Source organism: Lutjanus erythropterus, chromosome 13 (assembly GCF_056507025.1).
Source record: "Lutjanus erythropterus isolate fLutEry1 chromosome 13, fLutEry1.hap2, whole genome shotgun sequence".
Classification (NCBI taxonomy): domain Eukaryota; kingdom Metazoa; phylum Chordata; class Actinopteri; order Lutjaniformes; family Lutjanidae; genus Lutjanus; species Lutjanus erythropterus.
Window position 1 is genome coordinate 12,028,372 of NC_139329.1, and position 27,075 is coordinate 12,055,446.

At 39.5% G+C, this 27,075-nt stretch overlaps 2 protein-coding genes across 2 annotated transcripts in view; both read right to left on the reverse strand.

Annotated features, from left to right (window-relative positions):
* Positions 1–18,488, reverse strand: part of LOC146316230 (septin-7-like) — a 52,999-nt gene extending 34,511 nt beyond the window's left edge. Inside the window, exons 1-2 of the mRNA XM_084733279.1 lie at positions 18,199–18,488; positions 13,791–13,890 (exon numbers count right to left, since the gene is read on the reverse strand). Coding sequence (XP_084589405.1) covers positions 13,791–13,890; positions 18,199–18,237 — 139 coding nt within the window. The 5' untranslated portion in view covers positions 18,238–18,488. The remainder of the gene's footprint in view (positions 1–13,790; positions 13,891–18,198) is intronic.
* A 5,399-nt stretch (positions 18,489–23,887) lies between these two features.
* Positions 23,888–26,294, reverse strand: LOC146316231 (monocyte chemotactic protein 1B-like). The gene is made up of 3 exons (XM_084734058.1): positions 26,132–26,294; positions 24,788–24,905; positions 23,888–24,703 (listed from the first exon to the last, which is right to left on the reverse strand). Exons 1-3 carry the CDS (start codon positions 26,196–26,198, stop codon positions 24,589–24,591), a joined length of 300 nt encoding a protein of 99 aa, XP_084590184.1. The 5' UTR covers positions 26,199–26,294; the 3' UTR covers positions 23,888–24,588.
* Between the last annotated feature and the right edge of the window lie 781 nt (positions 26,295–27,075).

Genomic DNA, 27,075 nt, shown 5'->3' on the forward strand with positions numbered 1-27,075 from the left:
ATGTGCACAACCACACACACACACACACACACACAAACACACACAGATGAGTGTTGTGCCCAGAGGCAATGCAGAGTCTTTGAGAAGTAGGTTTGTAAACAGGCTGCTGTCCAGCAATAATGACGAGGTCTGTCCTCCTTTAACACGAACAGCTTAATACACATTCAACTGACCACAGATCTAGTACAGAGATGAGACTAGAGAATACTGAGCTAAAGATTTTGACATCATTCTGTGACTTTCAGCTGGCCTGCTCAGAGGTTTCTGGGTAGCATAAGGTATTTTTAGAGCCCTGAGACTTTTCTCAGTACATGTTTCTGTGTCCTCTGTTGAATATCGAACAGTCGAAGAGTGTCAGGTAAGGATCAAAGAGGTTTCTATCTAATCAAAGATCTGTCTGATGCAAACTGTAAAGGAGCCCCAAAATTTAATGCATGTACATTGCTTGATGTCCCAGTGCAAAAGTGGGAATCAAGCAGCTGTGAGTCTGAAATGATGACATGAAGTCACAAGTGTTCAAGGATGGGAATTTTGTTGCTGTCAAGGTGACACAGAAACATCTTTCTACAAAAGGACACAAGTATTCTTGGATTGGACAATCCTTGAATATGGAAGTTGAGAAACTGTGCCTAGCCTGCAAGAATAACTTTTTATGGCCATGAAACACAGCTGTGCATAGCCCATGATACAAGATGCAGTGTGTGGAAACAATAAAAACAACACCTGTACAAGGTATCAGTGTAACAGCCCATTTGTCCAACTAGTCTTTTTCTGCTGTTGATTTGTGCCCATGTCACAGTGGCTACGTTGTCCATATGCCTTTCTCTCTAGCCACTTCCCTTTGCTCCTCCCCTGAGATCCTGGGATGTTCACAGGCCAGATGGGACATATAATTCCTTTGGCTGGTTTGGAGTTTGGCCCGTGTTCACCTCTGCACTGGGCCTATCACCTTACATCCAGAGGTTGGCCTCCAGAAGGACAACTAATCAGACATACTTACTTAATAGGCTTTTTTCACAACAGACACTTGTCATAACAGGAAAAGCACAGGTGAAACTAATAACATGACTGATGGCTCAGTTCCTAGTAAACCATGCTAGTGAGCCAGTAAACACAATACAACACTGGAACTGACACACCTGAATGGAATGCAGCCAATATTAATGTTACTAGGAGCACCTGTGTCTTTCTTGCAACAACATGTCAAAATGCTTCTCTGTCCGGGAAACAAAGACACGTCATTAATGATTACAATGAAAAATGCTAGGGATACACTGATACCACTTTTTTCAGTGCAAATTACAAGTACTTACATTTGGGTACTTGCCAATACTGAGTGCTGATACAAGTACTTAATGCCATTACAGTTTTTACAATGACTTTAAAACATGTTTTATTTTCAGATGTCCCGCACTTTCTAAATGTAACAAATTGTTCTTGCTCTTTCCCCCTGCTAATACAACCATAGTTACTGTACACATTACATTTTTAGGGTATTTGTATGAAGTTACAGTGAAGTTAGTGTGTTGATTTTATGTTCCATATTAAGCTGTGCAGTTTACTGTGCGCATAATTTTTCAGTGGCAATACTTCCACATTATTTTCAAACTTTTAATATTACTTATAATGTGACATACAATAATTATTTCATCATCAAAGTATTTACGTTTATTTCTTCGTGTCCTTCTTGCCTGAGAGCTAATTAGTTCGTAAATGCCATTGTGAAAGAGGGACAGGTATGGTGTGGTGCTGTGTGCAACAGTAGTGTTTACCCCGCTGTGAACCCAAAAGAGTGCAGTTGGGTGTACTGCGCTGTCATGTACTGTCATGTAGCGAGTTACAGACTTGTGGCAGGTGTGTTTTTTTTTCCTTTGTCTTCAAATTAACTAGCTGAGGCATTCCTGACGGGACTTATTAAACAGCAGCTGTAGTCTACAGGTGCACTCTGCCAGTTTGTTTCAGTTGACTGAATTTAGTTTAAAAAGCCAGTGGAGTTGTTAGTGGATGGCAGTGAGGATGAGTGTCTCAATGATAATGACAGTGCAACCAAGAAACGGGGGTTATTATTATTATCAAACTCCTTGAACTCTGTGTCATGCTGGTTCTTTAGATGTTTGCTTGTGTTGAAGCAGCTTCTCTGCATTATGTACTATTAGATGTGGGGTATTGGGGTAGTTTTATGAGTATAAGCACATGAAGACGGTATGGGACAGGTACCTGATGCCGGTGCAGGAATAGTGTAATCAATGATGTCCATCAGCTAACAATGTAATTTAATGCTAACTCACATCAAGTAACATCTTTGGTTAGTAAAATGTTGCTGTGGGAAAAGTATTCCAATGTAGGTGTATAGTGAAGGTGAACGGTTTAGGCCTGTGAGATATAGTTGAGAAGTCTATCACAATGGGGAAGTTTCGTATTAGTAGATAGATAATTATCAATCATGTAGGTTATGACTGACAACATGTTGGACAACTATCAGAACGCCCCTTCCAAATCTCCAAGCCCTTTGCCCTCTGATAGCTGTTGTCAGACTCAATAATGAAAATAAAAAGCCATACCGATGAGTGGCCAGGTCCTTCTTTATCTGCACTCATTTGGCATCTTGTTGTCTCATTGTCACTCCATATTGTACATGTAGATGGGGCAACTGAACAACACACCACTTGAATGATTGGGTGTTCGTGTGTCACTTGTAGCATCTAGGGAGAAGACTGGTTGTTTATGAGCCAGGGCAGGAGCACAAGTGGGGTTTGTCTGTGAAAGGACTGGCTGTTCGTGTGTCACTTGTACCATGCTTCATTATCAAGAGATATGACAGGCTGTTTATGAGACAGGCCATATTTCTTTTGTACTTTCATGGCGGTTTGCATTTAATACATTCAAGTGAAACTACCCAACATTTTACCAAACTACTTTCTTATTGCCTTTGAAGCAACTGAAGCGTCCACCTCCGATGGGTATTGCTATCATTTTATTGCCCATGCCTAGTCTCTCATATTATTTAACCTCCTGAGGTCACCCCCACTGTGGCTATATTTATGGCTGGATTATTTTATGTTTCTGGATCAACTAGTTGCCACATTTGAACTTTCAAATAGCCTCAGCCAAGATGTGAGCCTTGAAACCTTTTTAGCAGTCATTACTTGAAAAGAATTCTTGTCCATAACATTGTACACTCTAATTTGGCTTGATTCAGTGGGAAAAGCCAATAGGGGAAACCAGCTCTCAAGAATATGTGAGGATAGCTCATCACGTCTTACAGTTATTGATTGCACCACTTCTGGTTTTTGCAGACTGCAACTGGGCTGTTTCCTGAGATAAAATATGTGAGGAACTATGATGAGTTACATAATCTACTGTGTCACTGTGCCTTTCACATAATTCTTCACCCGCTTGAAAAACACATTCCTTGAATTTCAATCATCACAGATTAAGTGTCAATTCGAGCACTGTTCGGCAACACAAGGAGAGCTAGAAAAGTTTGAGAGAATTGAAATTCTAAATGAGGAATTACAGGTAACCCTCAATCACCACATGCCAGTATGTTCTGACTATGGCTGGTGTGTTTTAAAGTTTCATCACCTTCTTTGTCACGTTAACAGTCAACAGTTTATTCTTCTCTTTGTCACAGATCACTCTGAATAGTGAGTGTAACAGCGACAGTAGCTGGGTGACACTAAAATCCTTCATTCTGAGTGTTTATGATAAAGTGAAAATTGGGTCTAAGAATGATTAAGTAGAAGGATGGAAAAAAGAGTTTTCATACACATGGATCAACACATTGTAACAGAGAGTGTGTGTGTGTGTCTCGTGAGTGAGTCAATGTGTGTGCTTGGTGTGTATTAACGCATCTGGCTAAGCCAACAGATTAACTAGACCAAAGTCTTCCTTCACTCACTCACTTCTGCAAGGTCAGTAGGCAAGGCGGCCAATCCTAAGCCTGTCAGACCATCTAATCTGGACACAAACGAACACACACACACACACACACACACACACACACACACACACACACACACACACACACTAGCAATGTTATTACATGCACAATACACACACACAGCTCATAAGCTTAGAGCAGTACAACAACAACAGGATAGACAGCAGGACAGACGGGCAAACTGTCTTACAATCACACACAGATAAGTGAGGAAGATAAACAAATACTACTAGGCAGACTACTACTGGACTGTGAAAGAGGTTCAGGCTCATCCAGCACTTCACTGGCAGCTTCATTCACAGACCTTGACTTGTGAATGGAGGCCCTGTTGTGCTTATTAGAACCTTAAACACTAGCTAGATCATAGAGATTTAAGGAAAAAGATCATTTTACACTTCTTTATATAGTTTGAACTTAAAGTATGTTGCACCAATGGTGACACCACAAATCAGTGATGTCTCAACAGGCCTTAAGTCTTTGACAGCTATTGCAAAATACCTGCTCTGTCATTAAATGAGGTGTGTGTGAGTGCCATAAGCGCAATACGCCAAAGAATTGAGTTTATGGATATTAACATATTAATGACATGTCCATAATCAGATAGTATGTAGGCCATTTCAAGGTATAAGTTTAATTTATTCTTCTACAGTGCAGGGTTGTACAATAAAATGTAAGATCTAGTACTGTTACTTACAAAAGAAAAACTATACAAATGGATGAATAACATTACACCTGAAGGTTTTTTTTAAATCGTGGAGTGTGGAAGATAAATTGAGTCTCGTAGGCACAGTCTGGGGTAAGAAGATGCTCTGTAGTCCTGCGGTACATGGAATTTAAGTACCAATTTCACATTGCGGCCAAAAATCAAGGGTGTCACATTGTGCATTCAGCACTGTTCACAGCAACACCAAATTTATCTTCAGAGACAGATAGATTTGTGAGATCATGACATCACAAAAGAATCCATTGAGCCAGGCTTCTAGTTATCCGTCTGTCAGCATCCTAGGAGGCACTAGTAGTTTTCGGTAGATGACAGCAGGAAACGTATATGGAGGAGACTTGTCTCGAATAAACAATGGTAGCCCCTAAAGAGTTTAGTGTAGATACTGGATATTTCTGCAAGAGTCTGATCTGATTGGTTGAAGTTGGCCTGTGTTAGGCATAATAGACAAGTTGTTCATCCAATCACCTGCCAAGCACCGGCCCTTTTCCAAACATTTTTTAAGGATGACTTCCCAGATGGTCCTGTGTAACAAACCATCTGGTGTGTCAGGTTAGCACCAAATGAAAAGTTATTACAATTCATGCTGAGGAGAGGGTAAACAACCAAATTAACAACTTTCTTGACAATCTAGCAAGTATTTGCTGAGGGGAAAAGTCAACCTCCTGTGGCACTGGTTGAAAGGGGATAACCAAAATCACTTAATCCCCTGGGGATGGATGTATGTTTAAAATGTCATTGTAATCCATCCAGTACTTGATGAGGTATTTTAGTCAGGACCACAGTAGTGGGCCAACATGCCACACCTTTGCTTGGCCCAGCTTCTCAAATGTGGTTGTGCTGCTTTTCTTCCTTTTATAGAAGATTGTGGATAATTTGTCAGGCCAAATAAGCAGTTCTACAACTTCACAGACTAATCTTGATTTACTGAGAGCGTAAGTAGTCCTTAGTTGCAGTTGTAATCATGGACATTGTTTGCTTTTTTTTTCTTGTTTTATAAGTGATTCCAGGGTTTTGTTAGCAATGTATAATACATATATATTAAATATATTAAATATACTTTCTTGAATACCTTTCTTTGAGGAAATATTAACATGTCACATGAGAGCCAGATTTCTGAAATTTGAAATGTTGTCTATACACAAGCAGCTGTGCAAAAACTTTGCTGAAGTAAAAAACCTCCTAAATCAGGAACTATCTCATCAAAAGATTAGTGAACAAGATTATGAATCTGACCAGACATTCAGCTTTCACTCAGTAGTTGAACACTCAGTGCTATGGACTGAGTCTTAGGTGTGGTTTTACTTTGATCCAAATGTTGTGTCAGGCAATAAGACACACTGATAAGAACTTAATTCTTGGGAAAACCCTGAATGCTGAATGAATCAGTATGGTTATTAAAGGGCAGAGAAACTTTAAAAGAACTTGTATCAGTCCAACTCTCATGCAATGCTTGACTGGTCAGACACATAAAAACCCTCTGGTGTGCGCTCCTTCCGAGTTGCTTAGGAAAGCAAAGGCAGCAGGGCTGTTAAGTACTGGCCTTGTTGCACATCAGAGGCAGCATGAAGCAGGCATCGCTTCCCCTCTCCTCCGAGCTCCCTTCAGTTCTGATCTGACTCTCAGCTCTGTTCAGCTCTCTGCACTGGCGCTGGATCTTGCTAATCTTTCCAGGAGTTTCTATTCAATTTGCCAGCTGGACAAAGGGGCAGGAAGCAGCTTTTTCCCCCCTCAGAGAGAAGCGGATTGAGAGGGAAAAGACAGAGAGTTGGACAGAGGGGAGGAAGAAAAGTGCGGCTAAAGAAGAAAAAGAGCAGTTTCTGGTGCCGCTCCTTCTCAGGGAGTGACCGACTGACAGCTGAACAACTAAAGCTGCTTCCTGGTGAGCAGCGACAATGTGGTCAGTAACAATGCTATCATTCTGGCATCCAGACCAGTAATACTATAAAAGACACTACTATGTACAGCATCAGACTAAGCAATATCAAAAAACCACAGTCATTGGTGTAGTTTTGGTTTATCATCATCTGTGTTGAGACAACGGGAATTCTAGTGTTTATGTCAGGTTACAGTAATTATTGCCAGCCTTCCTAAATTGCATTCCATCAACCTTACTGATAGTTGGTGCAACAGGCAGCCACCAATGCAGCCCCTTGCATTTCTTTTATGCAGAGCCAAATTATAGTGAGGGCTGCGGCTGAGGCTATTCAGAAACTGTAGAGCTCACCTGTTTTTTTGGTGTCATACTGTCTATCAATCAGAAGAAAGTGAATTTTAATTAGTATGGAGCTGCCCCTCAAGATACCGTTAGTCATCTTGGTCAACGTTTTCATTCTGTTTTTTTTTTGTGAATTCCATTCATGCCTGTTGGATTGTTGCAACAAGGACCTTTTCTCTTGTAACACTGAAGTAACCATGCACTGCAGCTAACTGCCCTATAGCTGCTGGTAGCTAGTAAGTGGTGCTATTAGACTGGGACACAGCCTCAGAGACCAATGGAATCCAGTTTGACAACCAGAAATACAGTAATGTTTTCAAGGTGATGTACAGGACTCTGACCCTGGGAATGATGAAGACAAGATGGGTTCAGACTGGGATGGGAGGCGTGAAGCAATGAGGGGCAAGTTAGTAACTTGGTGAGTTAATTAGTAAGTATAATGTATGTACAATATTTTTAGGCTAAATAATAGGCAATATATACCTTGCTATATACGTTTTCTCTAAAATAACTATAAATTCTGAAATAGTGCAAACATCTGATGTTCTCATATATACCGATCAGGCATAACATTATGGCCACCTGCTTAATATTGTGTTTGTCCCCCTTTTGCTGCCAAAACAGCCCTGACCCATCGAGGCAAGGACTCCACTAGACCCCTGAAGGTGTGCTGTGGTATCTGGCACCAAGATGTTAGAAGCAGATCCTTTAAGTCCTGTAAGTTGCGAGGTGGGGCCTCAATGGATCGGACTTGTTTGTCCAGCACATCCCAGAGATGCTCAACTGGATTGAGATCTAGGGAATTTGGAGGCCATGTCAACACCTCAAGCTCATTGTTGTGCTCCTCAAACCATTCCTGAACCATTTTTGCTGTGTGGCATGGTGCATTATCCTGCTGAAAGAGACCACAGCCATCAGGGAATACCATTTCCATGAAAGAGTGTACATGGTTTGCAACAATGCTTAGGTAGGTGGTACGTGTCAAAGTAACATCCACATGGATGGCAGGACCCAAGGTTTCCCAGCAGAACATTACCCAAAGCATCACACTGCCTCCGCCAGTTTGCCTTCTTCCTATAGTGCATCTTGGTGCCATTTGTTCCCCAGGTAAGTGACGCACATGCACCTGGCGATCCACGTGATGTAAAAGAAAACTTGATTCATCGGACCAGGCCACCTTCTTCCATTGCTCCGTGGTCCAGTTCTGTTGCTTACGTGCCCATTGTTGGTGCTTTCGGCGTTGCACAGGGGTCAGCATGGGCATCCTGACTGGTTTGCGGCAATGCAGCCCCATATGCAACAAACTGCGATGCACTGTGTATTCTGACACCTTTCTATCAGAACCAGCATTAACTTTTTCAGCAATTTGAGCAACAGTAGCTCGTCTGTTGGATTGAATTGCATTAATGAGCCTTGGCCACCCATGACCCTGTCACCGGTTCACCACTGTTCCTTGGACCACTTTTGATAGATACTAACCACTGCAGACCAGGAACACCTCACAAGAGCTCCAGTTTTGGAGATGCTCTGGCCCAGCTGTCTAGCCATCACATTTTGGCCCTTGTCAAACTCGTTCAAATCCTTATGCTTGTCCATTTTTCCTGCTTCTAACACATCAACTGTGAGGACAAAATGTTCACTTGCTGCCTAATGTATCCCACCCACTGACAGGTGACATGATGAAGACATAATCAATGTTATTCACTTCACCTGTCAGTGGTCATAATGTTATGCTTGATCGGTGTAATATGATGTATTGCTGTAGATTAAACTACCCAACAATATATACAGTACAGCACAACCTTAAACATCTGCAGCAATGAAATACAACACACACATGGATGCAGCAGTAATATTAATACAGAAGCATCTGATAAAATAGTAAAACACTGACAGGGACAATTTTACTCCACAATGAGCAATGTTACATTTACCTGTAATACTTTCAGTAACAGCAGAAACTGTGGGCCCACACAATGGTGGAACATACAAAGCAGCTGCTGAATTTGTCTATAATGCACATCAATTATTATACAAATCTAACAAACATAATTGATATATATTAGCGGCCCCTAGAACAACCCTAATTCCAATCCACATATTTATACCCGTATTTTAATCCTATTTTCTAGCTTGTATGGCACACAGAGCACTGATTTATAAAATAAACATTATCAGTCATTTGTAAAAAAGTATCTAGCATAAAGACTTGGGTTAAACAGTTACCAACACACAGCCTGCAGCAGTCAAAAACACAAGTACAGCTGGATGCCATTACAATCTGTTAAACTGAAACGTCGCGCCATGAGACATTTTAGAGCTTGTATTTCAGTCAGTCTGACCTTTGTTAACACTTACACGCATGCACATGCACACACAAGCACACACACTCTATTCATTTTAATAGAAACTGCATCTTGTGATGGTGGGACAGAAAGCAGTTGATACATATTTTTATTAAGTCATTCTAACCTTCACATTTTCAAGTAGCAGCTACAGAGACGACTTGTCCTCGCTGTGAGCACTGTTGGAATTTGAACGAGTTACCTGCAGGCATCAGCACAATCATCTCATACTCCACCATCTGTCTGTTCCAAAACTACAAGGGAACAATACTGGGCCTCTGAGTGGAGCTGAGCTTTCACACTTCACTACAATGCCAAGGACAGCAGTGCTGAATCCAGCCTTCAGTCTTTACTTTCACAGTCTGCCTTCTGCTGTAGGTCCAGCTGGCTGCTTGTCAAATCAAAAAATAATCAGCTCTCCTGTCCATCTGGTATTAACACAGGGATTTCCTCTACATTCCACTACTTTGGTTTGTGATCATGTTCATGATTATATTAATGAAATTTAGTTTTGTGGTTGATTCTACATTTATGACTCAGGAATATTAGTTTATACTAGTTTTGTTTTTTTTTTGGCAATTTGCTCCAGAAGGAACAAAATCACATTCTGTTCTGAGTGTCCTAACTAACCTCACCAAAATGCCTCAAAATGACCAAAAAAATGATAAAAATCTGCTTTATTTGTAAATGAAAATGCGCCTAAGGGTATTTCACAAAGAAGCAAAATCTTTTTAGTGCTCAAACTCAAAAACAGCACAAAATTATAAAAATAAATTTGCACAGAGTGTTGATAAATGTCAATTGTAACAACAAATGTGTTCTTTTCAGTACTTGTGTCAAAATAAAAAATGCAAAAAAAAAGTAAAATGGTAAAACAAAACACTGAGTTGGTTCACTGAAATGTACTGAGATGTACATGCGCAGGGGACCACTGTGATTGGTGGAATTAGTGGATTTTGGTAAAAATTGCAAGTTCACACAGAATTAACTGGGATTTGTTGAATTTGCATGAATTGTTGCGATTGCAACATCACAACTTCCTGGAGGGACTAATATATTACTAAAGTTGCATAAACCAGCTTCACACTTAGTAGTTCTCGTAGTTTATTGGACCCATTAACCTTTTAACCTCCTTGGACACACAAACTTGCTGCTGTTTTAGAGACAGTTTGGTGTATTTTGTAATTTCCTACATGACATCACAACATCACAAGTAGCATTAAAAATGGAAAATTGACTATTCCACAAAAAAAGAATGGTTTGTAGACCATTAAGAGATAGTAGTCAAAGGTACAAAAATGTCTTTTGAATAAGCTGTGTAAGCCGATTATCCTGTCAGTGACAGAGCTTGCTACCTGACATTTGCAAGTTTAATAACAATGCAATATGCCAGGAAGAAGTAAAGGGCTGAGTCTAGAGAAAACATATGTTTCATAACTATTGTGAATGAAAAGCGCCAGCATGTTTCCCACCTGCTAGCTTTACCGCTACAGTAGTTTACAATCTGATTTTTGGAGTAGTCCTTACATATGCTAAAACCTAGAACCACAAATACCGGGAAGACGCACAGATGCAGTTTTGTCTACTCAAAATTTGTCAACAAAAAAATATGGCAATTCATTAAGAGGTTTTATTTTCAAAATCTTTAAGCAACTGGTTTTTTTTTTGGTCAATGATATTATATGATATTATATGATATTATGTCACAGTTTTAGTGTCAAAGTCTGTTTTGTCACGTCAATACTTCCTCTATGTCATGGGAAACCAATATTTCATCACAGCTTTCATTCATCATTGCTTACAAAGAGCTTTTAATGGTGGGACAAACAAGCCCCAGCTGAGAATGCTCTCTCTGATCCTTTTCTTTATGCTGTGTTGAGTGGTGAACACACTGCTATGCCCCTCACATTTGTTATGTGTGAAATTTGGATCAGCTGGGGTATGTGGGGCTGGGAGCCAGAAAAGCTGGGAAGAGAGACAGAGGGGGCCCATGTGTGAGAGGGCCTGAAACAGGATCTAGTTGATTGCGGATCCCTCTGGTTCTCTCCCAAGCCATCACTCCACTGTCTTTGTCTCCCTCCCGCTCCTCTTCCACAGTGTCTGTTTACTAAACAGGAAGCTAAAACCCCAGGCTGAAATAATAAAGGTTGGACGCCTCTTTGTGTGAATGTCTTTCTCCTTTCACTGAACTGAATGGGGTCACCACAAGATACACTGAGTTAGATTTATGACCTTTTCAAGTATTTTAATGTTAGCTGGAACACAAGTTAAGACCAACTTAAAAAAAAAGCCAAATCCAGATTTTTTCTTATGAAGCAAAAATAATAATGAAGACAGAAAGAAAGAGAAGCACAAGGTCTAAATGTCTTACATTGTAAAGTGATGTTTGAATTCCCTGTTGCCAAAAGCAGGGAGGAATATCTGGAGAATGTGGCAGTCATACCCAGAGCCAAGATCTAATCTAAAGTATGTCTGGTGACATTTTTCATCCATAAAAACCGAAAGAAAGACCACAACTAATTATGCATGATTAATGTAAGTATTGTCTGTGTTTTAAAATATTTATGTCTGCAGTAGAAACCAATGGGCTTGAGACAGAGTGACACAGACAGGGTAAGGAAGTTGGAAAGTGAGAGGACAGACTAACATGTTGTTAATTTTGGTCTTTTCATGGGATTTGATGACAAGTAGAGGAAAATAAAACAGCAACCTCATAATGATGAGGAGAAATGGGTGGAAAATACAGCAGTAATAGTAGAATTAGCAGTACAGCTGCACTGTGCCTACTTTCTACCTTACACAAAGTGTGCACTGACAGTGTGAAGATCAATTTCATTATTTGAAAGCTGAGCAGCTCTGCAGGACTTCCATAGTATAATCAATTTCTGTTCGTTACTCATTAAAGGCCCCACGCACACAGAGCACAGTTCAATATGTCAATTAAGAGCTGAAGTGAAACTGGGGCTTCCGAGTTCTGTTTCTGAAGTAAGAAAACCTCACTCAAAATCCCAGTGACATTTGTAACTAAGCTAAGAACTAAAAATCCAGCCTGGACAGTGTCTTTGTCAACAGTATGCTGTGTGGTCACTTTATATGTTTAAAGAAAATCTTTTACAGTCTATTCAATATTTATGTTGCAACAGTGCTCACAGTTTTTTCATGGGAACTGGAGTTTTTTCTGGGCACACAAAGTAAATGATGCTTAACGCCGTTAAAATCACAAAGGTTTCAATTTCTAACAGCAAGTGCTGTAATGGATGCTGATTTGTTTTAAAACATGCAATATGGTCTCACACACATTAAAACTATAACGAAAGATGTAGTCTGATAAAAACTTTAGTAATGTGATTTTAAAAAGTGCCGTATTTAAGGTTGTATGTCCCCTCAGACTTGCCATAGACTTTGGATTTAATTTTGACTGGAAGTTATAGCAACTAGTGGCTAGCAAGAAAGCACACTGTCACCTTGAATAAATTACAGATTTCTCTAAGTTTGAACATGGTTGGAAATAATAATAATATAAACACAATTTCTAAGTGTTTCAGACCTGTTGCAGTCATATGCAGTTAGTCTGCTGGTATCCAAACCCAGGTTTTTCACTGACTATATATTTTATTTATCTAAAGACATTTTGAGTTGAGTAAATTGCACTTCATAATTATGCTGACATTTCAAATTATAATATACTTGTATATTTACATATAAAGCCTATCATCATTCATTCAATGATCTACTATTACTTGCTGTGCAGTATATCAGCACATGCTGGTTTATGAAGTCTCTGTCCAGGCAAACATTCTCACTTCTTCTGTTTTTGATCTCTGTGATGAAAACTTGCCCTGACGCCCTCCTCCTGATGCAGTCGTAGAAATGCAGACGTGAAATGTTCGTACTAGCCATTTGTATGAAAAAAGTAAGAGAAATTTAAAATAAAAATCCAAAAATGTTCTTGCATGAGATCCAATGTCTCCCTATACAATACTACTTGTGTGTGTTTGTGTGTGGGGCCGTACAGACAGCCAAACCGATGGTTCGTCCACTTCCCTCCCTCTATCATGCTCTTAACCACATTTTGTAACCAGGTTCATTCATATTTGAACCGACATCTTGCAGCTCACTTTCCAGATCAGATCATCCAAAACACACAGATGTGTTATTGTGTGTCCTGGGATTACCGAGGAAACTCCCCTGGGAAACTGTGGGAATCCAGCTTGAACAAAAAATATTCCCACATGCACACATCCTCCACCGTCACTGAACAACCCTGCAGATGTTGTCAAAGCCAGGCCACACAGGGCACTACTGCTCTGCAGAAACAGATTTTTACATTGTCAACTCGACATCCTGAGTGCGCTGGATGCCACACATGCTTTACCTCCTTTCAACCTGTGCTGATGACCCACATTCACACAAAAATGAAAACACACTCAGAGGAGTGGACGCAGATAGATGGGCAGGTGTGCACACATAGCTTTGGCACACGCACACACTGTCACATGAACAGAGCAAACATACACATTGATATACTCACTCATGGGACAAATGTCAAAGAATCCAACTTACCTACAACCATTAGTGTAAATTCAAACCCTCTTTTGACCGACTTCCGATACACCTGGTTTGGCAGATTGGCGAAGCCCACATAGCCCTCCAGGTTCCGCTGCTGAAGGACACACACAGACACACGAATGTCAATGCAGGAATCACACAGCATGAAGAAATAATAAAAACACAAACACGCTGTCAGACTTGTCTGAAATTTGTATCTTTAGTACAGTAAATGAATATAGGCCTGTAACAGCTTTACCAGCCTTTTGGCCAAAGATGAGCCCCCAACACAAAGATGCATGTGTGCAACACATACGGAAACTTTGTTACTATGGTATTTTATGTGTGTTTGGAAAACAAAAAGACACACACTTCGCTGTAAACCTACAATTAGTATTTCTGTGTCCTGCAGCAAGAGAGCCCCTTTGAAGTGAAGTGCAGCTGAGATAAATACAAGAGGGGAGAAGGCTGTTTTAAGGGGAAGAGAGGTGAGGGGAGGCAGAGTCAGAGAGAAAAATATCAGGCATTCCCTGAGGAGGGAGGAAAGAGGAAGTGGAATCAACCCCGCTGAAGTCCATCAAACAAGTAATCTAAAACAGGTAAGTAATCTAAGCCAGTAAATGAAGCCAACTGGTTCCTTAAAGCATGAATACAGATATGTCAAACCTAGGTGGAGAAAGATAAGGAACCACAAACAAAGAAATGCAATCTTCCTACGTGTTGAATAATGTCCATCCTGTCCCTCATGTAGCACAGTTCGTGGCGAAGGAAGTGGCTCTCAGACCAGATCACAGTGAGGCCAGGCTCCCCAGCTGCTCTCTCTCTTTATCGTCAAGGTATCTCTTCATCCCTTTCTCACTTCTACATCTCCCTCTGCCTCTGTCTAACTCCCAGCCTGCTGTCAGATAACACCCCCCTCCAATCACCGTGCTGTGTCCTGCACGCTACATGAGGCAAACACAATTGATTGCTAGCCTGCCTTCCTGCAAGCGGCCTCTCCGGCTCTGTCATGCATGGTGCCGATGGAAAAGTGCAGCTCTGCACTGATAGGTCTGCTGAAAGAGTGGGTTTAAACACCTGCAGCTGAATTCAAACTCCCAAATGGAGACACAGAATGACCATATCCTTGGTTGTCAAAACATAAAACAGGGCAATATAAGGTCACATCCATGCTACTGCAGATTACTGTCACTCCCTTGATTGTCACAATCTGGCTTCTGTACATGGACTATTTCGTCTTCATCTGTATGAAGCATTTTCTGTGTGCTATGTGTGTCACACCATGCAACTCTCTGAAATGTGTCCAGTTTATATTGCTTGTTGTATCATTTTGCATTTAGCCTTTGTTTTTGCCCAACCACACAAAAATATTGCCATTATCATATATCCACTCCAATAGTTCCCACAATTCCAAAGCCTCCACACTGACATGTCACACATTCTGTAATTAACATGTGTAGAAACAGAAAATAGAGACATTGTGGCTTATTTAGCAGCCAGCCTTTGTTTTAGAGGTATTTAGAGACCATTAGCAGTTACCTTAGCCTGACTGACTGGCAAGAAATACTGAGCTGAGTGAAGTCAGAAGGTTCCCAAACCCTCCAACTCTGTACAACACTTAAGTGATTCCTAAGTGGAGGCTTAGCAGTGGCTAATGTTAGCAAAAAGGCAGCTATCAAAAAATTCCATGTAAATGAGATAGCAAAGGTGGAGTAAGAGATTCTGGAGAGAGATAGCTGATTGTTGAGTCTCAGTCCCAGGTTGTCAAATACAGATTCTTTCAGTTGATGGCTTGGACTGACCTGGAAATGACACGCAACAATCGACTATCTTTCTCCAGAATCACTGACTCCACCTTTAAGAGTTATTCTAAACCATATTCTTCTTGTTTTGGCTGAGATCACCCTTTCACTGCCTAAACTCATTAAAGCTTGGACTTGGTATCAGCAGATATCCAGTATTAAAAGGCTTGGATTGGGTATCACTGGGTGAAAGGAAGTGGTACATTCCTACCACGGATAATAAACTCACCAATATTGATAGTTTTAGTAAATGTCCATTTCCAGCCTTATTTACATTCTACTATATACTTCAAAATTCCAATCGTTAGGTTCAGGAAACTGTTACACACCAACATTACTAGTGGATGTTATGGACACACAGCACGTGCAAAACACAATGAAAAGGGAAACAATCTATTCGTCTGATCAATATTCTGTGATGCATGCAGCTCGAGAGCGGGCGTAACAACTCTGAACAAGCCTGAGGCACTTTCCACCATTTCCATGTTTGATCCGCCTACATACAAGTTTTGTGTGTGTGTGAGTAATACATGTGTTACATAAGGTGAAACCTATGATGGTCTGTCCACTTCCCTGTAGCTGCACTGTGGTTGACACAGGCAATGGGGCACACTGTGGTCACTCATTTAGCTACTGGGAAGAAATTGTTAGTGCAGGCTGTCAGTGTTTAACCAAAAAATGCTCTGTGAATGTGTGCGTCGGTGTGAGTCTGTGAAGCAAATGGTGCTCTACATGACTAAAACATTGTGTGTGCATGTGCAAGTGTGTGAATGCATCAACATACAGTATGCATGTTGATGTGCGCATGAATGAAAACCCTTTTATTCACAGGGACCTTGCGCCTGCAGCATACAATAGGGTCTGTATACAAGAAACACCCCACACGCTTGAAACATCTGATTTTCAGATTCATAATAATTGTCCATCACATTGTCTCTAAAATATTCACAATGCTGAATTGAGACTTTCCTCTTATGCAATGCATTATGATAAATATGACTGTTTTTCCTCAAGAAAGTGACTCACAGAGCGAAAGACAGATGGGAGACTTAGAAGAGGGAAGTAATGGGGAATGAGAGAGAGGAAGGCTTGTCAGTCCATACCCTTAAAGTTAACCCCTCCCCCAGTCCACCCAGTGGTGATAGTAGCTGCCTGGTTCACTGACATCATCTGTATTGCTAAGTCCACCCCCCTCATGCATTCAGCAGCTGATGCTGAGTCCCTCTCACTGCTTCCATCATCTGTTTTAAACTTTCAGTGATTGCATACTGAATATTAATTATGTAATAAATATTGCATCACTTAAGGAGGACAGAAGTCATTTGAAAAAAGAGGGCCTGTGCAATTTATTTCTTTTGTGAGTTTAAGCACTGAGCACATTGCGCCCACTGCTCCTTCGCTATCTCTCTATCTCTCTAAGTGCACATTGTGTGTGCCCACCTCCTTACTGTTGTGTCAAGAGAAGTCACTGCCAATCACTTCAGACAGTATCACAAACAGATTCAGTACAAACACAATATGTGGTGCGTTGTGTGATGAATAATCACTCATTGCTAAATCTAAGCGTCAGTGTAAAAAGCCCTTAACAAAGATGTGGTCAACCAAGTGCAGTTGTGTGGACAGTCAAACCAAACTCCATTTGACAATTCAGCAGTTTAATGAAGACATGCTGCATCTTCAGTATATGAAATTCGGGGAAAGGGCTTAATATATACTCTAGTAAGTGTTTCAGCATCTTTTGCCATATAAACAATACGTTTTGCTTCATTAAATTCACAATAGATATTGTTCATGGTATAAACGGCAAGATTTCTAAAGGGAATTTGGAACAGGATAGCAAATCTCATGGGGGCTTGATACTTAAAGCAAAATCAGGCTATCAAAACTGGCAAGTGCTATTACCTGTATTCTATTCAAATACATATGTTTACTCGTAACATATTATCAATATTATGTCGGTGTGAAAACACGTCTTAAAAAGAATTTACTGTTGCCCATGTCTTTCCTAAATGCAAAGGCTCTAGCGTTAATGTTAATGTAACCCTGCTACGTGCTGTTCTGTTTAATGTTCAGGGTTCCCTCAAACTAGCATCCTTTCAAATAACTGCCATTAGCTACATTACTGTGTTATCGCTTTGAAAATTGAGTCAACACAGCATCCAATAAACATAATTTATTGTTGCAAAAATGTAGCCTAAATTATGTTACTAGTTTCGCCGCTCACATCATCAGAATAAAGCTACACAGAGGTAGGAGGCGTGATTCATTATTTTACACGATGGCATTTGTAAATCACGTTAGGCCGAAGTTATCAGTGGACTAAATCAATTTGGTAGAAGATCTGTCTGATGTTTCAGTCAAGGATATGTCTTTGTAAACATGCAAAATATCCCCACACCGACAGATTGTTAAAGGACCTTGGTGTGCAGTTCTCCCCACAGCGTATATCAAAGGACGGTTAACGTATACGGACGGTCGGTAACATTAACTCATACCAGCAGGAACTAAAAGGGTTAAACGGAGTATTCCAACGTGAATCTCAATAATTAGCTTATTTAAAACAAATGTAACGTTAGTATTATCACAGCACACTGGTTTATCTGGAGGACAATCTGACTTACAGCGATGCTGGGAACCGCAGTGTCTGGTCTCTCGATCATTGTCACCACCCAGCCTGCAACAGACAGTCACCGAGGCATACACCGATAAAACGTCCAAAAGAATGACGGAGTGGAGACAATCACGCAGCTTTTCACCGAAAAAAACCTAGTTTGGTGTTAACACAAAGAGGCAAATTGCGTCTGAAAATGAATGAATGAGGTTAAATTACATATGGCCGCTGTCGGTACAATACTACTACCAGATGTAGCACGGCGAAGAAAAATGCTCCGACTGTTTTCTCTCGCCAGGCTACTAAAATCATCTAGGCAAACACATCCGGCTGAGGATTTCAGGATAAGACGCAATAACAAGTCTTTTTGTTTGTTTGACCATAAAACCTTAGGTTCTTAACATTGAAAATACTTACAGCTTGTCAAATTCAGCAAGATAAAATAATGTTAACTGTGTTAACAAAAAGTAAATTGTAGTTTGTGTTGTTTACTAAAGTTCTAAGTGTAATTTATGTCTTTTAAATATAGATGTGGTTACATGTGCACGGAAGAATCAATCTTTAAATATGCACAAAAACTCCAGCATCAAATTTCAGATTTTCAGAAAGATAAAAGAAAAGATAAAAGCTGAAAGCCCCCCCATAAAAAAAAGATGGGCTCTCATTTTGAAAGTACTACAAAACTTCCGGTCAACGCTTTGCTGTGTCTGACCAGCTTACTGCACCTGTAGGGGGACCTAAATCAACCCTCCTATTGGTCAAACAAGAATGTGATCGGCCTCTGATCTGGAGGCTAAAATCTGCTGCCTTCAAAGACTGTTGTGAATAGCGTTGCTAAACAATTACCAACAACCGACAACTCATTAAATGCGACCTGACATTAATTTGGCCAAACCGTGGAGCACCAGGCAAGACTGATGTTTTGTAATTGCTCGAACAGCTACTAAATTATAAAGGAAATTAACTGTCAGTCGGAAAGACATACGAAGAAGATTTTGGACCAGTACTGACTCTGAGGGGATCATTCATGACATGCAACAATATATTTATCACACATATCACACAATAATGGTCGAAAAATTATTTGCATGCACCTGGTCATTGTAGTGACTTGTGTATGACATTCAATGATCAATTGGCGCCCTCTAGTGGCAAAGAAACTAACTGCCAACAGACGTTCAAACAGATATCCAATTATGTACATCTCCTGAGCTGTAGACCACATGTGAGTGTAAGGGACTTTGCAAATAACATTTTATCAGTGGTGGACAAAGTACTCAACCCCAGTACTTGAGTCAAAGTATAGATACTCCTGGTCAAATATTACTCAACTACAAGTGAAAGTTGCTCAGTCTTTTAAAAATACTTAGATATTCAAAAGTATGTTTTAAAAAATACTTAAGTATTCAAAAGTACAAATTACAAAGTACATTTTCTAATATCAACACATGCTGTATTGTTTTCATGATGCATTTACAGAACCTTGTAACTCTCTGAAACCATCTAATGATGCACTGATGCTTGTAGAACCAGTCTGCTACACTAAACCTATAGAAACACCTATAAAAACTTCAGCATAGAAATACAATCAAAAACAAAAAGGACAGCTGTTGTCAATTTCTGATGTAACTGTATTAAAATCACTGCATAAAATTAGATTGAAGCCGACTGTAAGGAGTTCTCCAAGTCTGTTAAATAACTGAGATTTCTTTCTGTCTGAGGCAGTATATACATGAATTATACTGTATTTTTCACCCCAGTAAAACCAATCAAACGTTAAAGCCTACCTGGAATAATTTATAATTATAAGAACATCTGGAGATTTAATTTTGTCTTTCTCCTGCTGTCACCATTACTGCTTTTTGTTTGAATGAAAGAGGGAGAGTTTGCTTGTGCTTGTTACAGAGCGCCTGGATGATGAATTTCCACTTTTACATCAGTCCCATTTGAGAGAAGCTACTGTGATTGGTTTCCTTCTGTGAGGAACACAGCATGTGACCAATTGCATTTTAGAAAAGAAAAAACAGCAACAGCTGACTTCAAAGCTTAGTCGAAAAGTAACAACAACCTTCCTAGAAATGTAGTGGAGTCAAAAGTACAATATTTGTCTTTGAAATGTAGTGGAGTGAAAGTCAGAAGTTTCCCCCCAAAAAACCACCAAATACTCAAGTAAAGTATAGATACTAAAAAAATGTAGTTAAGTACATTACTCAAGTAAATGTACTTCATTACTGTCCACCACTGCATTTTATAAATATAATCTGGCTAAAAATACAACAGCCTACATGTAAGTATTAAACAGGTACTGTACATAACATGAATGCTTTGCAATGTTTATTTCAAATACTGAAATATATAGTATGTAGCCCTGTTTGGGGTGAAATATACAATATGTACTGAACTGACCATAGTAAAAGTATTCTGAAATATGAGTTATATTTGGTCATCACACAAATCAATGATAATCTTGTTTTTGAGCCACTTTTTTCAAGGTGAATGTTAAATCAAGTCCACAACTCACGATCACCTCATGGACGTCCCTCCATTCTGCATGCAGTCCCACACCTGTATGGAGGAAACTGTTTGCACCCTGTGGACCTGGAAAAGGTTCAGCTTGAATGTGTGTTCAAGGACTTCCCATGTGATGAAGACGTGTTCTATATCTGTGTGGACTTGATATCAGAATACAATCTGAAACTAACAAAAGACGTGTATGAAACAGTCAACCTCTATATTAAACTCCTAAACAATGAACTAGAGCTAAATCATTAACTTTCATGGGCCTGTGTGACATTTTGTATTTTTTAGTCATGATATTTTCCTGGGTGGGCAGTGGTTAGCACAGCAAGAAGATCCTGAGTTCAAATCCCCCAGCTGGCTGGGGCAGGACCTCTCTGTGCAGAGTTTGCATGTTCTTCCAGGTTCTCTGGCTTCCTCTCACAGTACAGAGACATGTATGCTAGGTTAACTGGTGATTCTAAATTGCCCATAGGTGTGTGAGTGGTTGTCCGTCTCTATGTGTCAGCCCTGTGATGAACTGGCGACTTTCCAGGGTGAACCCCGCCTCTCGGCCAATGTCAGCTGGGATAGGCTCCAGTCCCCCGTGACCCTTCGGGAATAAGCGGTTACAGAAAATGAATGAATGAATGAATTATTGTCGAAATCCTAAGTTTTAACCTGTGATGAATTTAAATATATTTGTGGCTATTTTAGTCACATCAAACATGTTCCAAATAGTTTCAATTCTAACAAAATATGTACTTTGTTGTCCATTTCGTTGTGTAAATCCACACATGTATAACTGAATTATTTATTAAAATATTTAAACAATCACACCATACAAAACTGCATGTTTTCAGTGAAAATATTTACATTCAAGAATGAAAGATTTTTGACTTTTTTCTTCTAAAATGACTTAAAATCATTAATTTAAAACTTACTTTTTTAGACGTCTATTAAGCATCAGTCACAGACTGCCACTATATTACCAAGTACAGAAATCAAACATATTATTTTGGCATTCATATCTTATTAGATGTAGATCTTTTTTCTCAGCAGAAACAATCAACATTTGGTAATCTGTAGAGCGAAGACAACACTTGAGCACTTTCTGATGTACAGAACACGGTTTGGGATTGTGTCTGCCCGCATTATAATGTACCAATGTACGTGGTTCAACACTCTACAAGTAGCCGAGATGCAATATGCTGTTCACTCCAGCTGTGCCACCTCAGCATAGGAGGAGCAGTGCTTGTTGTGGAGGCTGATGTGGCCTCCTAACACAGAGCAACTTAACACAGACGCACTCACTGTTTTCATTCAGCGATACGGTCAAATGCCAGTCACTAAAATGTTGCACTGATTAATAATGATATGTGGTTCTTTCACAGTCAAAAGATATGATCAAAACTACAAAGAAGTTTTTTATTAAAAGACTTATATAGTTATACCAAACAGCTAACATTTACAGAAGTCACCTGTAATAGTTACCTTATTTAGCACTGTATATCTCTAGCATGCTATGGATGACTTTTTTATCTCATAATTTAGACTTTTTTTTTAATCTCATAATTATGATTTGGGAATATTTTTTCTTTCATTGGCAGAAATGGGCTGCCAAAAGAGAAGAGCTATAGAGAATAAAGACATTATTTAGTCACTGATGCATGAAGTAATGATCTTTATTGATGTTAAGCGTGAGGGCTGACCTGTAGGGTGAGAGCACTGCCCTCTGTAGGTTGGGTCAGAGAGAGTTACCTGCCTTTGTAAGGACAGGTGTGGGCAATCAGTGCCTCTTTGCCTGAATCCTGGTAAATGTAGGACTGTTTGGTGTGTGCAGTTGTAGTGAAGCTGTGTCCTGACTGATCCTGACTGATGTATGCTCTGTAACCCCAAGTTGAATAGAAAAGTCAACCTGCTGATGTTCCCAGTGTCTCCTTTAATCAGGGCCTCAGAGTGCCAGACTGCTGCTTTGCCTGAACCAGTCCACCTACATCATCTGGCCTAGTTTGGCTACCATATGGAATTGAATTCAACCTTAGTTTTACTGTAAACTGTACTGCTACACTTTCAATAATTGCATTTAGTAATGTCCTTTACACCATTGTGAGCTGAACCAACTGACATCCATCCCTTATTTTTGTTTCATTTTTTAAATATAGGCAGTGGGATGAGCTGCGGGAAGTATGCATGGGGTTCTCACCTTTGCAAGCCGTGTGCTAGGCCTCGTGGTGGTGGTCACTTGAGTGTTTTGCAGATTTACTTCTCCTTGCAGTGTGAGTTGCAGTGTTAGTGATCACAGTGGGCTCAGATGGTGGTAGTTACTGGAGTTACTGGTGTTCTATTTTATATTGGAGTTTGTACTTTTTAGATGGTAAATGTTTTAGCTATTTATTATTGTAAAATAAACATTGTTTGCCTTAAACTTATGGCTGTTTTCTCTTTTCTCAGGTCTCCAGCAACAAAAATTTTATTTTTAAATAAACATTTTAATGGTGAACTGAATGCACATCTCCTGCTCTCCTTGAACCTATAAAGTTCCTTTGTGTCAACACATATGTAGTTTGGGCCTATAATGACCCATGGGTGTATATAGACACTGCATTGGTCTTAAATACCGTGTTTGGTCACAAAGTGGCGCTGTGAGCAGAGTGCCCACTTAATGTGTGATCACATTTGTGTGGATGTAATTAATTTAGTTTTATTGTGTATTGTTTGTTGCATATATTTGGAGATTAGGTCTGCACTTTATTTTATTTGGGAAATACTATATTCATTGTTGTGAAAAAGTAACCTGATAACTTACAATGGCAGTTTTATGACAGTAGGTGGCGGTGTGAGACCGTTGTTTACACCAGAGTCTATGGCCATGACCGTTGCTCTGCTGGTTTCCCCTCGTAACTACAGAGGATTCAGTGGAGTCGAGCCACGTCTCCCTGCCTCACCATTATTCCCTGTATTACAGGACACACATATATCTGTTCATGGGTGCCACAGTAACACATGCATTCAAATCAGTTGTTTCAGTGGTGTGATTTTGAGTGTTTGTTTGCTAGTTTGAGTATGCCTGTATTTTAAGATCATTTTTTAAAGAAAAGAAAAATCTAAGAAAATAGAATAGAAAGATGAAAAGATCAAAAGCTGATAAAAGCTGTGGAAACTAGCACGCTGATATAAAGAGAGAGAACCCAGAGCAAAACTGGGTTATTGTCTTGCTTTAATTCAAGAGAGTCAAATTAGTAGCATAAGCATACAGAAATAAATATTTTTTGTCAGATTGTACAACGGAGTTCAAAACATGATCGTAAAAACAAAAAGAACACCATCATCATTTTACTTCACATAAAAAAAAAAAACAAGACAGAGCTCACAGTGGGTCATTGTAGAAACAGAGGTAACCCATAGCTTATATTCTACTGATGACATCAAGTGGAGTTGGGAGGCATTGCTCTAGTTTCTGTGAGTCACTTCAAATTACAATACAACAGTCATTCACAGTGCTGACGGTCGGTTTTTGAGTGTTCTGTAAAGCAAAAATGTATCTTTTGTTTCATATGTTCTAATTAAACTATTTAAAACAAATGTTAAAAAAAATGGTGTGGTGTAAATGTTAGTATTAAAGGGGTGGTAAATTAAAACTATGTTATGCATATATTTTTACTTTTGAATGGAAGAAAAATCATTTAAGATGTTATGTATATAAATCTCTCACTAAACAAATCCTGTATATTTTTGCATATAGATAGATAGAAAACTGCTGTGTAGCTTATGATTTCCCCCTGCAGACTATGCTGGAGATAGTAACATATTTGTAGCTAACGCGCTGCAGCATCAGAGCACAAAAAACTGACCAGATTTTGTTCTTCGGAGGCTCTGATTGTGGATATACTGTTGCCACAGGTTACACGTTGGATGCTTGTCCTGGGACAGATTTGGCTTCCAGGTAGCTGATGAGCTCCTTCACCCAGGGGGCTGAAGGTCTGGCACACAGCTCACGACCTGCCCTTGTCTTGAACCTGAACACACACAGTCAGGTTCAGTCCATTCATGTGAAGATACAATTGTGTTGGTAAGATATGTCTCTTAGGTTGTTTACTTACAGGACGGCAGGATTGGGGCACCGCTGGCTGGTCCTGGTGTAGCCCACCACTTTCTCTCTACGCACCGGTGTCTCATTGAAACCCAGGCAGCATTTCTTTGGTGCAACACCACGCATAGCTGCAAACAAACATGCACAACTTAGAGCAAACACACAGACTCAAACACATGTGCTTTTAATATTATTTTATTGATTAGAGCAATTTAAAAATCTTTTCATACAACTAGACAAGTAGTCAAATCAGGGTTACGGCTGCATCAGTAGGTTTTTGACCACTCAGGGGCAGCAGAACAAGACATATTATCAACTTATAAAGCTGTTAGGGTTAATATGTTAGCAAACCGTTGCTTATTTACACATCATGGCCACATGAGGAGTGTAACTCCAGTATTCACACTTGTTTTAGCTCTGTTTTGGTCTATCCAAACTCTGTCCCACTCTGTTTAGCTGCTTGGCAAATGTACACCGAACACTCAGTTTATCAGAAGTAGACATTAGAGTTATGAGAGTGATGAGACTGAACCAAAAACAAAAAAGTATTGGCCGGTAAAACCAAAACAATGACCTCTATGACGCTGAAAAAGCTCTGTAGCTGACAGAAAAGTACATTTTTTGAGTATTTGTACTTTACTTGAGTATTTGTTTTTTTTGGAAAGTTATTACTTTCACTCAAAAGTACAAAGCAATATTTGACCAGGAGTATCTATACTTTGACTCAAATACTGGGGTTGAGTACTTTGTCCACCACTGAATATTACTCAACTACAAGTGAAAGATGCTCAGTCAAAACTTGAGTTTTGACTTGAGTTAAAGTACAAGAGTTATTGCTTTTAAAAATACTTAAGTATTCAAAAGTACATGTTTTTAAAAAATACTTAAGTATTATAAATATTTACCTCCAAAAAAACAAATACTCAAGTAAAGTACAGGTACTCAAAAAATGTACTTAAGTACAGTACTCAAGTAAATGTATTAAATGTACTTCACTACTGTCCACCACTGGTAATATTTGACCAGGAGTTCTATACTTTGACTCAAGTACTGGGGTTGAGTACTTTGTCCACCACTGAATATTACTCGACTACAAATGAAAGATGCTCAGTCAAAATTTTACTTGAGCTAAAGTACTAGAGTTATTGCTTTTAAAAATGCTTAAGTATTCAAAAGTACATGTTTTTAAAAATATTTAAGTATTATAAATATTTACTTCCAAAAAAACAAATACTCAAGTAAAGTACAGATACTCAAAAAATGTACTTAAGTACAGTACTACACAATATTGTGATATTACATTTCTTCGCTGTGAGCAGTTGATTGGATGTATTATTGTCAAATTGCCTCTTACCTTCAGTCAGAGTGACGACAGCCAGCATCAGCACAAACACAGCCAGAGCAAGACGAGGAGCCGCCATCCTGAAGTACGCGTGTGTCTGTTTGTGTAGCAGTAGGTGAAAGTCTTAGTTGAGCTGTATGGGCCTGTTCTCTCTGCTGTGTGAACTCCATCTGCCGCCACACGTTTATATACTCAGAAGGCAGAAACTTTTGGGATTTGGCCATGACGTGTTCTGCGGAGTTTCTGTTCGTTTCAGTTCTCTAAATAGATTGACATTCACTGATAAACAATGAATGAGGAAGTTTTTTCATTTTTTTTTCTGGCGTGGTTTCCCTGTGAATTACACCTTGCTTGTTTGATGTTAATAAAAAATTTACAGTCATTTCAGTTTGTATCTTGTCTCAAACCTACCAAACAGATAAAATGACTTATAGTTAGAACACAATGATAACAGAAAAGAACAGTTTACCCTAGGTATTTGAGAGCAGTGTACTACTGTGAGCTAATGAATATAAAAGGAACAAACAACCAGTCCAACAAAATTATACTTATATATATATATTGTGTTATACAGTGTTTTTTGTGTGAAATCCCTGTCTGTTATACTCAACATTTTGTCTGACAATTTTCCAACCTGTCATTACGACATTAAATTATAGGACAGTCCAAATTATGTAAGTAATGATTTGTTTGACAATAGAACTTTACAATGGAAGTTAAACCAGTAAAACCAGTCTGGGGATTCTCAAGGGTTTTCTGCAGGATTCCCTCACACAATGACTATTATATCACCAACACAAGGATGTGGATTTCATTTTGACAGTTTGGACTGATTCAATGATTCCCGGAGGTTGGGACACCTGGTGGGGTCTCAAGATACATGATTAAGAGATTATAAGGGCACTCTGTTATTTTCTCAGACTGGGAAACACTCAGACAAAGCAGACATGATAGCA